General features: G+C 41.5%; 1 protein-coding gene across 2 annotated transcripts in view; it reads right to left on the bottom strand.

Moving 5' to 3' along the window:
- Positions 1-2665: 2665 nt before the first annotated feature.
- The window catches only part of grk4 (G protein-coupled receptor kinase 4), a 38492-nt gene continuing 23960 nt past the window's right edge, over positions 2666-17197 (bottom strand). Inside the window, exons 6-16 of one of the 2 annotated variants that reach the window (XM_070856364.1) lie at positions 15695-15787; positions 15085-15148; positions 14644-14784; positions 10392-10582; positions 8944-8981; positions 8329-8418; positions 7950-8158; positions 6017-6154; positions 5194-5331; positions 4670-4847; positions 2666-3669 (exon numbers count right to left, since the gene is read on the bottom strand). In XM_070856364.1, coding sequence (XP_070712465.1) covers positions 4671-4847; positions 5194-5331; positions 6017-6154; positions 7950-8158; positions 8329-8418; positions 8944-8981; positions 10392-10582; positions 14644-14784; positions 15085-15148; positions 15695-15787 — 1279 coding nt within the window. In that variant the 3' untranslated portion in view covers positions 2666-3669; position 4670. The remainder of the gene's footprint in view (positions 3670-4669; positions 4848-5193; positions 5332-6016; positions 6155-7949; positions 8159-8328; positions 8419-8943; positions 8982-10391; positions 10583-14643; positions 14785-15084; positions 15149-15694; positions 15788-17197) is intronic. The other variant, XM_070856363.1, reaches the window with a different exon arrangement.

Here is a 17197-nt window from a genome sequence, read left to right as displayed (position 1 = left end):
AGTGCAGATGCATATTACAGTGATGTAGACATAACACAGGTCTTGGCAGCATGACACTACCTTCTACCTTTTCTCACATCTACGCCAATTTATTCACAACAAACAAATTAGTATAGAACACAGATAAGTCGAGACACAAGTATTTTTATAGAAATGGCAGTGTATTATTTCATAATTACAAATGTCAGATATGGTACAACAACCAGTGATACAACTTGTACAAGAATTAACAATGACTGCAGTGGTTGAACGACATGACTGTACAGATACAAAAAAAGAAGAAAAATCAAGAAGTCCCAGGCCCCGTTTGAATACCAATAATGCATTTGTCGTTCCTCCTTTCCTTGAAAATATCACTTATCTTACAGATCTGGACAGAGGAGCGTGAAACCCCGGAGAACCTCCAGGCATTTATCGGTGGCTATCCCAAAACTAGACTCAAGTGATGTCAAGGAACTGAGGATCACTCACTTCTGAACGCTGCTGGTGAGCACCATCCCAGTTTTTAGGGGGAGACTCACCATCACCGCCTTGGAGGAAGGCACGAGAGAAGGAATGCTTGTCATGTACTCAAACAGGGCCAACTCAGCTGGTCACCTTGCCATTTATAAAGTTGTCCTCAGATACCAGTGAGATATGTTGGCACTAGAAGGTCATCATTTACATATACAAGGAACCTGAAGTATTACAAACCAATACATGCTTGAGTAATAAAACATATGTATTTTTTTTAAAACAGGCATTACAATGCACTTAGTGCGGACATTCAAAACTGTTGAGCTGTTTAAAGTTCCTTTATGTGAAGGAATTCTCTCAGAATGGACGGAATGATAAAGAGGTTGAAAAAAGGCGGGATGTAAGAACTTAACTCGGTAATTGGCACATACAATAAAGGCTGTCAGTCTTTCTTCAGTAAATTTTTCAGATAACAAAACAAGTTGGATTTACTTAATGTTGCTTTTGGTATCATTGGCAAAAAAGTTAAAGACACTTCCTATAGTCATTGTCAAAACACACCATAGTGCAATGAAACTAAACAGAATTTCTTTACTGCTGTATGGATGGTATAAGAGTAAAGTTCAAACAATGACAGAGGCATGGGTGGCAAACACAGTTTAGTTTCCCTGTGAGAGTGAGTGAATGTGTGTTAGAGCTTAGTTACATGTTAGAAATACATCATTTACAAGATTTTTGAGGCTAAAGAGCTAAAAGGCTAAAATCTACATAGGCAAGAGAAATCAGCTTCAAAATGTGCCTGAGAGCAACAAAAGAAAAAAAAAAAAATAACAGAGACACTCAGAAACTCAAGTGATGACAAGCCAGCAACAGCTAGATGCGCGCATTCGATTCCTGATTTTTGATGATGGAATGTGCAACAGGGGACAACATTTTTAGAACTCACTCCAAATTAGTTAATGAATGGGGCAATACATGCGTACCATTGTAAATGTAGGCGATCTTGAATAGCTTGAAATTCAATTGAGCAACATTCAAGTCCCGACATGACTTTGAGCTATTGTATTGTATTGTTGTATTTCTATGCATTACATTGAACAAAAGCTGCATTTGCATACAGTGGAACACACACACACACACACACACACACACAAAGCTAACATGTCCAGACTGAGTATTCACAGCATTAAAACAGGTGGCGGGGAGTAAACAGAGACTGCCTCATGAGCTAAATTCAAAAGCAAAATGGCTTCAAATGCCTCTGAAATGCCAATGAGAGCAAACACAAAACACGGAGCATAATAAATCCTGATTTGAGCATGTTGGGAAATGTACAGGAAATGTTTTTGTTTATGACTGGTGAAATTGGAAGGAAACACTTCTTCTACCATGAAACAAAAGTGCGCAACAACTGTGGTTCTGCAAGTGGTCGAGTGCTCCTGTACACAGATGATGGAAACGCTGCAGCAGGAGTTTACACATGATTCCCCCGTTTCTCCCCGTCTGCACACATACAGGAAACCTTCTTAAGTCATTCCAATGAGACAACAACATACAAGATTTCAATGGATTAGTTAAAAGGTGGGCGCCATTACGGTTAAGAAGTTCTATTTTCATCTAGTACAAACACAGCTAAAGCCACGGGATCTAACTGGAGGTCTACTAGCAGGACATGTGGCCGACAGGCATCGTGCTATCTATGACCAACAGGCACAGAGGCCAAAGCAGGCTGTATCTTGACTCAGCGCAGAGGCTAATAGCAGCTGACAGCTGAATCAATGGAAGTTAGTTTGATGCAATAGCAATTTGTTATCTAGATGAAGCCCTTGTCAGCTGCCGGTCAGATCTCTGATACAGTCCCATCATCCTCGTCACCATCCGTCTCTATGTTCCAACTCATTCTCTAGTCAACCTGTCCTCAGCTTTCTGTTATACTAAAAATATGGGTGGCAAATTACTAAGATATTTCAAGGGAAAGGATATCTGCTCTGCTCACAAAACAGGTTTATAATAACTGGACATATCAGGGAAAAAAACAAAAAAGAAAAGCCAGGAATTAATAAAAGAAGCAGGAAAAAAGGATGAGGAATAAAATAATAAAAACCACCAAAAATTGTTTTGCCTGAGTGAATAATGTAACAGACTTTGAGTTAACAGCTGTGCTCCCAAAGGAAACGCTGTCTGCCATCGGAAATTGATGCTCTGAGACTTTTGCAGCTCATGAGAGACTTTTGGAGAGGCCCAGGAAGGATAATTATCAGGCCTTGTATTATGGGAAAGAAAAGCCTGTGTAATATTATTTCCTTTGTATTTTTTAAAAGATTCATCTTGTTGCACATGCTGACTATCAGATTGTCAGAAATAAATCTATGCCATCTTTGCTAGGACTGTGTGGGTGCAGGCACCTAGAAAACCGTTTACTAGACGTGCCATCAAGTCCAGAGCGACCTGCCGAACTGGGCTGGGAGAAGGACGTGGATTATCACTTCTAAACCAACTCAAGTCAAAGCGGCAGGTGGCGATCTGGGAAACATGTGGGCAGGCTTAAGCAGCATGGCATCGGCACAGCAATGTTAGACTGGATTTATTCTCCCCCACATCTTTTTGATCTATGCCCTTCATTCAGATCTACCTGAGCCTTGAGGGGTGCAGAGGCTAAAGGTCAGTTTGGGGCCGGGTGGATCCGATGTGCTAACAACACGTCACGTTGGCCAAATGATTGAGAAACATACAGCACATATAAAAACAAAAAAGGCCTTATGCTACATTGAGAAAAACAAAAGACTACTGGTACTGTGCTTCTTAAAAAAACTCCCCAATACACATTATCCATACTCATTCCAAAAGAAAATAAACAGGAAATAAAAATGTAATGTATGCATTCAAGTGGTACTTTTATGGCTTTTTGTACAATACAACCTTTAGTGAAAATATACATCTAGACATAAATTCAAGTACAAATGTACAAAATCTTTAAACTCATACTTTTTTCTTTAATTATAATACACTTTTAATACAGCTCATAAATACAGGTCAACATTCACTGAGTTCCTAAGATTTGCGCTCGGTTGGAGTTTGTGGTGAAGTTCAGCGGCGAGACGGGGGGTGGGGTGGGGTTGGGATGGGGGGGCGGGGGAGGCAGGTGGAGGGAGTGGTTTAAAGTCGTGAGGGCTCTTCGATCTCGTCGTCACTGTAACCGCTCTTAAAACAGACCTGGGAAGAGCCAAAAGTGAGGATATATCACCAACATTAGAAACTTTCATTGCGACACCATCTCATGTGTGCGAGGTGATGTCTCGTTCTGCTTTCCCCTGAAGACGGAATAACAAAAAAACCAACCTAAAAATCTAAATCTTTTTTGATGATACTACACCTACTTAATATTATTTGTGATCATCTTGACCAAGATCTGCAGCTGCCTACAGCCGCCTTATCTTTGATTGATGCTCAGTTTTTTTATTTAACCTGAAAAACATACAGAGACAGCAGTTAGCAGTCTGCCTGCAGTCTTTCTCTCAGGCTGGATACACACCCAACAACCTCCACCAATGGCATAGTGCGGACTGTATGTAGCCTGAGAGACAGAACGCAGGGCAAAAAACATCAGCTGAGCCCCCACTGCTGCCTGTAAAGCTTACTGCTGGGAGCACATGTAGTAACTGAAGGTGAGAGATCACTGCTCATACGGATAAAGAAGAAAAATAAAGAAGAAAATAAAACTATTAAAACAAAAAGTAGGATTTTAAAAAGTGAGCCGCCAGTGGCTGTTACAATCTTGAATTCAAGGAAAGTTGAAACAAGTCCAGAATAAAAGGAAAGGTCTCTGTAATCAAGAACAGGTAAAAGATAGTGGGAATAACCTGCCTGTTCTGTAGCTCATACGGCCAATAAAAGCTGTTAGAACCACTGACAGACATTTTGTGATCTGTATCTTAAAAGCAAAACTTGACACCAAGTCTTCCCACAACTACAAAAGAGCTTCTCCCTAGAAAAGGTTCCTCATGCCAGACCTTCTGAGACAAAGTGGCACAGGAACAAATAAAGAGACAAATGAAGGTACAGAATTTTTCAGCCACAGAAAAAAAGGAAAAAGCGAGGCCTTATTCTAACCCACTTCAACCAGTTCACTCCAAACAACAAAATTTCACATGCTGAGTTCGGACAAGGCCTGAGGAAATAAAGGAAAGAAAGAAAGAAGGAAGAGAGGAAGTACCTTAGCCCCCACCCCCTCGGACAGTTGGCGGAGCACTAGCACTTGCCTCTCTTCTGAACAGGCGGTAGAAGAAGCCTCTCTTTGGTGGAGGATTGGGCCGGTTCACGTCCAGGTCCGAGCACAGCGTCCCGTCAGTCTCATAGACATTTATTTCTTTGAAGCACTCCATCTCGATCATCTGCAAAGGACGAGAGGTCGGGTTATCCATACTGACCACTTTCACTACGTCAGGAGTTTAAAGGCCTGTGATTCGGCGAGAGGGTGGGTGCCATCTATCTAAAACACAACCCAATCTAAATCATCTATCTGGACGGGACATTCAGGATGTAAATGAACACCTCCACGCACCCTGTCTCAAACTCTGTCTCCTAGTCACATTCACAAGCGTTTACATCAATGCCTGCTTCTACATTACTCGTAAAAGGTGTTCTTCACTAATACAGGTAGTCCCACGACACCAGTGCTGTACTGCGTTGTATCTGTCAGAACGATGACATCATCTCAGCGGTCTCGGCTTGCAGTACCTCGTTCTGCCACGGGATGGAGACACTGCCTGTGACAAACTTGTGGTAGAAGTCGTCATCTGTGGGGTCAAGGTTCACGCCTTTGACGGTGGAGAACTGCTCAATGTCCAGGACGTCTTTACAGTACACGGCCCGAGGCTGGGAGAGAGAAAAAAAGAGTGGGGGGGAACCTGAATCATCTGAAGTCAGATGGCTATCTAAACATCGTGGAGATCTTTACACTCCTGAGCTGCTTTTATTTTCCTCAGCAAGGCCCTACTGGCCTTAAAAGTCCAAAATAGAGACGCAGATAACAATATCTCACTCAGGCCATTTATGACACTGAAAATGTAATAAATCTCTCTATGAGCAGCTTTGTTGTTGTAGGGACAAAACACAGAATAAAAGCTAAATAATATATATATTAAAAAAAACAACATTTTTGGTTCAACTACATTCATCCAGATAAGGTGGTGCTCTTCATAGCCATCTACTGGTCACCGTTAAAAAGCTCCACTGGAGGTAAAAGTGATGATCACCATGAAACAAGACAACTCTGCTTTAGTTGCTACAGAAAGCATGTTTTTCCATTTTGTGTACTCGTTTGGGGATTTCAAACGACGACACTGAAATCACACGCCTGCTTCTCACCGCCCCCGCTAGCTGCCATGATAACTAGCTTATACTGGAAGTGTTTGTTTACTTGTGACAATGGTATTTCCTGCATGCTGATTTGCAGTCTGCAGAGGTTTCAGGCAACAATCTGTGAATCGAGCCTGCATGTACTGAGAGATTGTGTGTGTGTGTGTGTGTGTGTGTGTGTGTGTGCGTGCGCTGTTCTTACATCAGGGCTGAATGGAGGGTCCAGCATGTTGGCCTCCAGCCGTTTGAAGTTGATGTTTCTAAAGATGGGGTGCTGCTTGACCTCTATGGCCCCTCGACCCTGACAACCCAGCCGCTCCTTGGGGTCCTTGGCCAGGAGCTGACACGCAGCAGGAGGAAGAGGAAGAGGCAGAAGAGATTTCAACATTAAAACTCTCTAAAGATGACTGTGTTAGCCCAAACGACATTGGAAGATAGATTATAGCTTAATAAATTTCATATTTCTCATAAAATAAGCCTTTATCAAGGCAGTTCTGTGTCATAAATCAAACATGCAAAGAAATGGAGGGGGCTCCTGTGACGTTTTATGACTAATCCCTGTAGTACAATGTATACATAGCACACACATGGACGTAGTTTGCATATAATCCTCTTGACTGTATCTATCTGACCCGACGTAATCTAATAAAGACCAATACAAATCCAAACAATCAGGGGTTAATGCAGCACCATCATGGATAGAATTAGAGAGCGCCATTGCTGTCTCTGAGCTCGTGGATAATATTACCACCACACCACCTACAGTCCAGCAGGCTTTTTTTTGAAGTGGATGAGTGCTGTTTAGTGGTGGGGCTACTAGTGGAAACTCTCACTGGTCACAGTGTCACCTAAAACCTGGTGGCTTTCACAATCAGTTAAGCAAAGGCTTCTCACTTTTTCACCACGTCTCCCACTCTCACTCTCACTCGCTCCATTTCCCCTTTGTTTCTCTTGTCCAACTCTTGCTCAATTTACACCAGGGTGCAAAACAGACTCTCACTTTCTGCTCTTGCTTTCTCACTTGCCTATTTCAGGCCGTCTCTCTGGCATGGCAGAGAGGACCCCCCCCCCCCGCATTCTCTCCCCTTTTCTTATTATCTTTCTCCCATTTCTTTTGCTAAAACCCCTCTCCCTCCCCCTCTCTCCCCCTCTCCCCGGGGAGTCTTTGAATCTGCCGAACCTCCGGTCAGAATGTTCCACCGCGTCACACAAATAAACGTCCCGTCCCCTCCTGCTCAGAGGAAAGCAGCTCAGTGGCTCCCTCCAGGAGGAGGTGGAAGACTGATGGAAATATTCCAGTCTAAGTTATAATAAACAACTGATCTCCTTAAACTTGCACTAATCAATATATTTACATCAACACTGGAACAGTGGGTGAAATGACTACGTATACTGCATAAAGTGTTGGTCATAATGAATTCACAGAATTATCAGCCAACGCTTTGGTTCCCCTCCGCAAAGATTCATTACAAAAAAAAACTTTCATAATGGCGAGATAATTTCATTAAGATATTTTTTATGACCCAAAAAGAGAACCAAGCATGTGCTGATACAATATATATATATAGCATGATTATCTTGGACTGTATCTCACCCAGTGCATGCTGGGATTTTCTCCCCACAACCCTGATGGGGACAAGTGGATATTAAAAAAAATCGATGGTTGGCCAAAATGATCATAAATTAAATTATAACAGAATTCTTCAGTGATTGCAAAACATCTCCAGTAAAACACACCTTAACGCTTTATTGTAAAACTCAAAATGGGACAATATATCTGATATCTCTTCTTTGCATATACATACTGTCATAATCCTGTCAAACAGCGCAGTTCCTAATATCTCACTGCGCAACTTCTGCTTTTCTTGTGTCACTATGTCTACTTATATTAATAAACTTGCTGTTACTGTAGTAATATAAACCTGTTCATGTAATTTATCAAGACTTGAAGACTCACACATATACTAAACTGAAGTTATCACAAAGCGGTTTGACAATATTTTTTCTGCCTGCTCCCGTCCATCTAGCCTCAGAGAATTTTGATAATGTACTGCCCTCCGTTTGCCGATTTTCCTCCTCTTCCACCCTTTTCCTAAGCCCACAGCCGTCCATCGCCCCCATCTCAGCCGTCTCACCTGTCTGCAGATGTCCTTCGCCTCCTCTGAGAACTTCTCAGAGTATTCCTCCTGGTCCTCGCGCACTCGCCTGTCCACCTCCTCCCGCTTGACGCGCTCCTTGCGCTTGCGGAAGGGCGACTGGCCCTGTATCATCTCAAAGATGAGGCAGCCCAGACCCCACCAGTCTGGGCTGACGGTGTAGCTCTCGTTCTGGATCACCTCAGGAGCTGAGGGGGGGGATGAGGGGAAAGAAAAGAGAGGTTCACAATCTGAATCTAGTAGACCTGAGACAGTTCATAAGGAGGGGGAGAGAGCTGAGATTTGTACAGAGAAGGTAAATATTTTTCAAATGGCAGTCATTTTAGAAAAGACGGATGAACGATCAACTCATTCTTACCCATATATCCAACAGTGCCCACTCTCCCTCGTATCGTCTCTCCTTCAGGGATTTGAACAGCCAGGCCCAGGTCTGAAATGCGGATGTGTCCTAAAAGAAGATCCACAGATTAATCACCTAAGTGAGATCAAGCCAATTGTGCATACTTTCATAAAAATGTTTTTTAAAACGGACAAATACACTTCATTTAATTTATATCTAAAGTTATGAAAAAACAATAATAACGAATGCAACTGTGAAACCCATAGCGTTTCACGAAATGATCTTTTATGATAGTGTGAAAGAAAGAGAGGAGAAAGAGCTTAAGAGAGACGTGGAGCAGATTCCTCAGATAAGCCCATGTTACAGAGCATAGATGATATGGGAGTATGACTCAGTGGAGAGAGCGTGATGTGAAGAAGTTGAAGAGACGACTTTTCAGTCTGTTGAAGACAGAAGGACATTGTGCTACTGGTTCTTGCACATTACAAAGTGGACTAGTTACAGCCTGCTTGTTTGTCTCTGCAGGTTACATCAAAAGACCTGTGGAAAACAAATAATATTCTCCAGCCAAGAAGTGTGCTCACATATTGGCCCACTCTGGCTTCAACTGAACAAAATAAAAAAGGAACATACCACGATCATCCAGAAGGATGTTTTCAGGTTTCAAATCCCTGTGAGGAAAAAAGAAGACATCAGGGAGTGATTCTGTTGATATATTGCTTGTATAAAAATGTAACTTACATTTGAGTACAGTGATGAAACAATAAAATCCCGGATAAACATTTGAATCCTTGTCATTTTGTTGACATTTCATTGTCTTTTATTGCCGATGTGCTTTGTGTTCTTGAGCATCTACAATCTTTTATGTGGATTAATAGATGTCTTATCTGCCCACATATCCTCATTTGTTTTATTCATCACATGTTACATTACAGTGAGCGATATCCCTGTTTTCAACAGTGTTGCAACAGAACTGCCTGACTAAGAATTTTAGGCTCATAAAGCGTCTTATTTTAAAATCTCATTTATATGTTATGGCCTTGTCTGAGCCTTTTTAGCCAACGTTGTCACTTCACTGGCCATCGCCAAGCTCGGCCACAATGCCAGCTGTGAAGGTTACTGCAGCACACGCAAAGATTAAGGAACACTGTGTGTTTATATGACTTTGTGGGCCATGTGGGTGCATGTGTCCTCTAAGAACATCAGTGTTTATGTTAGCATTACTCTGAGGCTGCGACAGGTAAATGACACCTCAGTGAAACCTGTACACCATTTATCCGGTGGCACTTCATCATCCACGACTTTCTATTTGCACTTGTCCTAATCTTTCACGACTACTTAACACTTTAATAGAAGATATCTCTTCATAACACCAGAGACAAATATTCCACCGATTTACTCGTGCACTTCCATAAAGTTTGGGGACTTGTGGGAGAGTGAATAAAAAGCGATATCCGACGCCTGACTCTTACTGTAGTATGGGTCAAGCTTCAAAATCACAGATCCTACATTTCCCATGATGCATCTTTCATTTGCCCCTCGCTGCCTTTTAAAAACTTCCACTTCTTCCGAATTCCACAACCCAAGTTTGGAAAACAGCCTTTTTTTTTTTTTTTTTTTTTTTTAAAATCAAAAAAGTCTCAATAACCCATCAAATCAGTGATTTTATTAAAATGTAAACAGCTCCCTCCAGAGCCACAAAATACATCATACAGCTTTAAACTGAACTTTATGTGCAAAATTGGTGGAGTATCCCTTTAAAGTGCATTTAAAGACATTTAGCCAGTTGTAGGCAAATTTTCTTTAACAACAACAAGCTTACATAATGTGGTTCTGGGGCAGTAAATGTCACAACAGTAGTCCTCAGAGACAGAAACCCTTAAAATACCCCTGAAGATTTTCCTAAAGCCTCTGTGCTTTATGCTCTCTTAATATGCAAGAACTGAGAGCATGAGATCGTAAAGACAGCATCTTCTAATCTTGTAAACAGAAATACTATCAGGAATATATGCATGTATGTATCTTGATTCCTCATCCACACCTGCCCCAAAAACTGTGTCTGCCCCCCCGTGTGGCCTAACCTGTAGACTATCCTCTCACGGTGCAGGTCCTCAAGGCCACAGCAGATCTCAGCAGCGTAGAAGATGGCCCTCTGTTCGTCGAAGCCCGAGTTGCCCATGTTGTAGATGTGAAACTTTAAGTCACCGCCATTCATTATGGTCAACACCAGGCACAGCGCATCCTTGGTCTCATAGGCATATGCTAGACTAACCTGAAAAGGGAGGCAAATTTGGGGAAGTGGTAACGAGGGAGGTGAGAGACCAGTCAAGGAGACGGTGTAGATGAGGACATGAGGACAGGAAGGGGGGAGGAGGAGGGGGGAGGAGGAGGAGGAAGAGGAAGGGGGAAGAGCAGTGGTAAGAGACTGGGTGGCTAGAGGAACTTGACTGTTTCATTTGGTTTGTGTAATGCACCAAATAATCATCCATTATCCCAGATAGAACGTCAGGAATGTATACAAAGAGAAACAAAGAGAGATGCATAACAGATATGGAAAACCACAAGCTTCTTCTCCACTTCTTACTCTGTTGCCACATGTCCTTTCCTTGTAATCCCACCATCTATCTCTGTTTTCTCCCTTCATTCCCACCACCAGCTTCCCCTCGCTCCCCTCCTCATTTCTCTTCCCCCTGTGGGTCAGTGACACACAGGGTATAGTGCGTGTGCATGTGCTGTTGTGTACAAGCAGGATGTTGCTGCCATCAGGAGGAATCCCATCTGCTCCTGACTATGTAGTCGGAGACGGACCACAAGAGGTGATGGGAAAAATTCTTACGGGCCAACTGAACAACACACACGTACATACTGTACCTAAACAAATATAAATATGACCTACAAGCCAAAGCAAACAGTCTTATGCATGCTTCCAAAAATCATATTTATTCATTAGCAATGGACACATCTATTAAACTTGGCACCATAAAACAATGCCTCTTACACTGGGGTTGGTGTCTTTTTTTTTTCAGACCTACAAAATGCCATAAAAAAAGACGAGCCTCCCAATATTAAAAGTAGCAACCAAATTTCCACTAATGTCCAACATCTATGCAAATCCAATTAAGTGACAGAAATGAAAAAAAACCTAAGGCAATCAGTTGGCTGAGTCTAATGGAAATGACTTTGCTCTAAAAGGAAGTGAATCATAACATTACAGCATCTGCTTCGCCTCCCTCCGGAGTTTAATCTTCTCAGGTAATGAACAGGACAGTGAAGGTTGGTGCTCACTTGTTCTTTGATCGAATATTTAAATCAGAATTTGTGTAATTCTATGATCCCATGGTTTATAAATGCTATATTTTAGGAAAACTGTAATAAGACAACACTGAAGAAGACATTTTAATTCTTCAACTAACTAATTCTTTAACAGTTTCATCAAATTTGCATTAAGAAAATCTAACGATAGCCTGCATTAAAAGCTGCATTAGAGCGAGATAGCTCTATCTCAGTCTCACCTGCTGGAGACTTTAGAGCACGGTCACCCTGCCCTGCCCTGCGCTGTACATAAACATATACACTCCCACACCCTCAATATGTGGATGGGTTACTGGTTAAAACATACAGTAAGCCAGCAGTATGTATTGACTAATAGTATGATGCACTGATCAAAAAAAGGTAAAGAAGAATAGCGAGCGAGAGAGAAATGAGGGGTTTGAGAGAGCACTTGACTCTTCTCCTTGCTACTGCTGTTTGGTCAGTGTTGCTAGGCAACAGAGCTGCTCTCATAGGTAGAGAGGCACACGAAGAGTCATCAGTTCTGCCTGCAGCACAGAGAGCGAACACACACACACACACACACACACACACACACACACAGAATCATGTGCCAATCCCAGGTGACAAGAGCTGCAAGTCTGAGGTTCTATAACAAGCCCACTTCAGCCTCTGTGCGTGTGTGTGTGTTCACGCACACACGCATGCCCATAGACATGCCTCCGCCATGACTCACTCAAGACAAGGACGCACAACATGGCTCACGCTGCATCAGAAGCCGACTAATCCAACATGTAGTACAACTCAAACACAAGCATTAGCTTCAAATGTATAATATCAATATCACAGCCCTGCACAGTTAAACAGTAGAGCCCCGTGTCCTACTGTACGTACACATATGCAAAGGACACAGTGCACACAGACCCACAGACCAGAAATTAGCATGCTTATCCCTCTAGCCGCTCGTCGCCATGTTCCAAGAACGTTAAACGAGCGCTTGCTGTCATTTTCTTGTCTTTGGAACAATAATTTTTTTTTTTTTAGAGAAACACAACTCTGAGCCAAAGCTAAGTTTTCTTTTCCTGCCTGAACACCTGAGATGTTGTTGTGCGTACAGTTTGACGAAATGGAAAAACAAGCACACATCACAAGTTTTCCAGCTGCGTTTCACTCCTGATGTCAACATGGACAGGATTCCAATTCAAGCTTTTTTTATACGTGTGTTATACGAGTGTTGATAGCAGAATAAAAAAAAACAACAAAAGAGACGGACCTTATAGGAACATGTATACTGTATCACATGCACACAGTGACAGGTGAAAGGAGTGAGGACGGTCAAAATGTGTGATCGAACAAAATCCCTACTCTAGCTTCTTTTATTTATTTATTTTTAAATGCAGGCTAATAAAGTCAATCTTCCTTATTTCAGGTATATTTCAAGCATCATCATCTTAGTAATTAAATTAAATTAAATGGCCGATATCCCCCTTTCAAATCTTGAACTGCTCCTATGATGTCTCATCTTACATGTTAATGGCCTGTCAACTGTAAATTTCTGCCCTTCAGTACTTTGGTGCAACATGGAAGAAATGAAAAGTTAGGTGACTCCCTAAAAGCGTTCAAGCTTGGCATTACAGCACCCGCCAAAAACCACCGCTTACTCATGACTACGGCTCAGTTTATGAAAATCCTCCAAAGGAAAATCAGCCAAGAGCAACGCCACCATTAAGAGCTTGAGGCATGGTGGTACGGTGGCAGGGTAATGATTTTCTTTTTTTTTTCCGGACTGGCACACATGCTGTGAACAGGACCAGTGTACCACTTTCCTCTATGTGCTGCTGCTCAAACAACAAGCTCAAGGAATGAGTGTCTTAAGAGGTCCCTTGACTGTTTTCTGCATTTTTGGTGTTCAAGCCAAAGCACCATAGAGTGTTTTAGCTAGTGCTACTAAGGGCCTTTGCACCGGTTGGTGGACCAGGAAAATCAGTTTTGACATTGTTTCCTATAGACATTATTCGTCATTAAAGAAAAAATGTCAAAACTGATTTTCCCACTCTTTGGAAATGATTTCATATTGTTGCACTGATTTACAATTGTTTCAGAAATCACTTACTTAAATATTATGTTCAGATCACTGCTCTGACATGCAGTTGCCAGCTCATTACAGTTGATGTTTAAACACTCACTTTGGCCTCAAATGAACTCCAGTCAAGTTTTAAGGACTTTTGGACCCTTAAAGGAATCTAGATGAACTCTGACTCACTTTTGAGAGTCCCTGCAAACAGGATTAACACTTTCTTCTATAGTTATTATCCTCATCATGTTCTTGGATAAGTTTTCAGCTGATTGTGTGTAGAGTGAGAATTAGAGGTGGCCCATCGATCAAAGTTAAAATCACGTGCACACAAATATACAAAACAGCAACAGCATATGAAAACATCACTAAAACATCATAGCAGCAAAACACATTTCAATCACATTTTAGACAGCACAAACATTCACAAATGATTAAAGGCTGGCAGTATGGTCCAAATCAAATCAAATCCGGCATGTTTGCACAGGTAGGAAATAAATTCAGATTCAGCTCTGATGTGCATGTAAGCTGGCCTGTAAACACGACCAATTGTTTGCACATCTTTGAAACCTGCCCTGCAGTACACCGTCACCTGTAACTGGTCAATAATATCATGTGACTTTATGCCCCCCCCCCCCCCCCCCCCCCCTCTTTCTGCAGGTTTTATCCTGTCATGTTTATTTCCACCTCCCATGATCATCCACCTACCGCAGAAGCCATTAAACAAGCAGAACTCGAGTCACCACAACTGTCTATAAGAGCTGATTGACGACCTTTGCAAACACGTGATTCAATTTCATTTGCAGGATCCTGGAGCCACAACAAACAATGTTTTCACATAAAGTAATCTCTCTCACACACACCCACACCCACATACATACACACACACACACACACACACCCACACCTACATCCACGCACACACACACACACAGACAAAACAGGTACATTTCTGTTGAAAGGTTGAATAAGAAAAAGGTAGTACTTACTACAAAACTACTGTTAACTTTTTCTAAAATGCGTTTTTCGTTTAGTGCCATTGCTTCACCTTTTCTTTTCTTCACTCGTTTCTTTTCCAGCTTTTTACAGGCGTACATCTTACCGGTGGCACGTACTTGGCAGGCACAAACCTGGAAAACAAGCAGCAAGGAAACGTGATCACACACACACGCGCGCATAAAAAACACACACTTTAAGTAAAACTAATGGAAGTTAATGTGTCACACCATAGATTTCTCCACGCAACATTGCTGTAGAGGAGACATAAACAGTGCTGCGGTAACTAAGTGTTAAAGGCTACTTGTGGCAACTTAAATCATTAACATTAACATCTCATTTCCAAACTTGCTGTGTAAGGGAACATAACACTGGCTCAGAATCCATCATAAAAACTTTAATAACCACAGTAAAGTGATTGCAGTGACACTCACCTCGCCAAATCCACCTTTTCCTAGTACTCTATAATGTCTGAAGGTATTTTTGGTTACTGGTTGCCTGCGGGGATGGAAAGAAGAAAGAAAAAGAGAGAAATGATAAAGAGAGAGACAAAATAACTGATAGGTTATGCCATTCTCCCAGACCATGTGATGCTGCAGACAGAGTAATGCTCTAATATATTATTAATCCACACTGATGACTGCTGTTTCCACCCTGCTTCGGTTACCCAGCCATTATGCAAAGCATCATCAATTATTTACCACTCACATAGAAACACTGATTGGCAGAACCACCTTTGTGTTCCAGTGCACCTTTTCTGGTACTAGTCTGTATATACTGAAATGTTTGTTTTCCATTCCTTCCAAGCATATTTTTGCCACTTACAAAAAAATCAATAAGGTTATAACTATTTTTTATTATTATTTACATTATTATCTAAAAAGTTTGGACATCTGCTGTCCTCAGCAAACAAAGAAATATAGTATGAATGATGCAGAATAGATATCGAAAACATACAAGATCACAGGTGTCATTTTTATGTAGGAAAAAGGAGTGGTCTGCATGTCTGCTTTACTAAGTTTGTAATCAGCAGTGACTACCCACCTCTCCAACCATTTCCACTGCAGGAAGCGAGAGAAGTACATGGACTCCTGGTAAGAGGAAAACGGAGCTCCACTCAGATAATCACGAACTATTCTGTAGGGAGAGAGGGGGAAAGAGGGTTGATCATCATTTAATAAAAAGGTAATAAAGATGTAACAATGCACATGTCACCAGAGAATCCAAAAAAAAAAAAAGCGCCTTTTAACCTTTACAGTGACAACAAACACACACATCCTCTTTATCTGACTACTCGCTGAATCACGTGTGTGCGCACATTTGTGTAAATCTGTGTGGAAGGACTGGAAAAAAAAACCTCAGTGCTGTTACACCACCGTGAAAAATGAAAAATGCCTTTGAACAGATGCATTCCACTCGACTTAACCAGGAAACGGGATTTTGGAGAAACCGGTTTTAACTGAGCAGGAGGTCAAGCGGAACATCTAATCTCACCTCACCAGACATATGAATGTGGGTGGGAGCCTGCCCGAGTCTATGGCATTATTAAAACAACATTTTGTAAAAAAAAAAAAAAAAAAAAAGACCTGCCATAAGTCGAAGGAGTGAAGTAACTGACGCCCACGATGACACAAAAATAAAAGTTCAAAGTTAAAGGAGCGGTCAGGAAAGGTCACAGCCTCATCATCTCCCGACCGTACGTCAAACATCACTCCACTGAGAGTTGTAAGAACATGACCCTTTGACATGACCCTGCCAGCCTCTCACATTAGTGTCCTCTTTCACTGCTTTGACTGCAGATGTTGTTTGACTTAAACAAAATGTCCTCTTTGACACTGTTGCACCAAACACACATGAAGTGAACTGAGACAGGTTTACAGTTAGTTCAAGGGATGTGGTGAAAAATAAAATGGGTCAGGAAAAATGTTTTGGTTATCATAGCGTCTCAAAAAATCTACTGTCCTTGCTGTCGACTGATAACATATTCAAACAGAGCTTCTCTCTTCAGTCAACACATCTGAGCTGAGCTGGAGAGTCAAACACTCACCCCTGAACACTGGGACAGATGAAAGTGAAGATAAATTTAAGTCACTACAATACAAGAATGCATAACCTCATTTTTATTTATTAAAAAGAACATTTGCCAGTTTGTAAGAACAAACAGGCCAAACAAACAAAGTTACTCAAAGTTATATTTTTCTTTCATTTTAGATCTTAAGTTCTGGTCAATTTCATTAGAACAAGAAAAACAGGTTGCCAATACAGGCCTCAGATGCGGAGTTTTGTATATCCAGCATAAGACAAAAGCCTGTCATCCATCATTAGCAGTAGCATCATGACAAACAATAGAAACAGCAGAGAGGCTTGTACTTGTACTTGTACACTTAATTACCTAAAGACAGGCATGTCACAAAAGCTTTGCCTGTTTTACACGTCTGCATTTGTACTCTTAGGAAAACACGTCTCAGTGAATTGTGGGTGACATGGGTGATTTCATACAATTTTACTGGCTTGAAAAAAAAAATCTATCTATTTCAAAGAGGTGTT

Source organism: Pempheris klunzingeri, chromosome 3, assembly GCF_042242105.1.
Source record: "Pempheris klunzingeri isolate RE-2024b chromosome 3, fPemKlu1.hap1, whole genome shotgun sequence".
In the NCBI taxonomy this organism is placed as follows: domain Eukaryota; kingdom Metazoa; phylum Chordata; class Actinopteri; order Acropomatiformes; family Pempheridae; genus Pempheris; species Pempheris klunzingeri.
The sequence above is the reverse complement of the archived record's forward strand: the minus strand, read 5'-3'. Positions and strand labels throughout refer to the sequence as shown.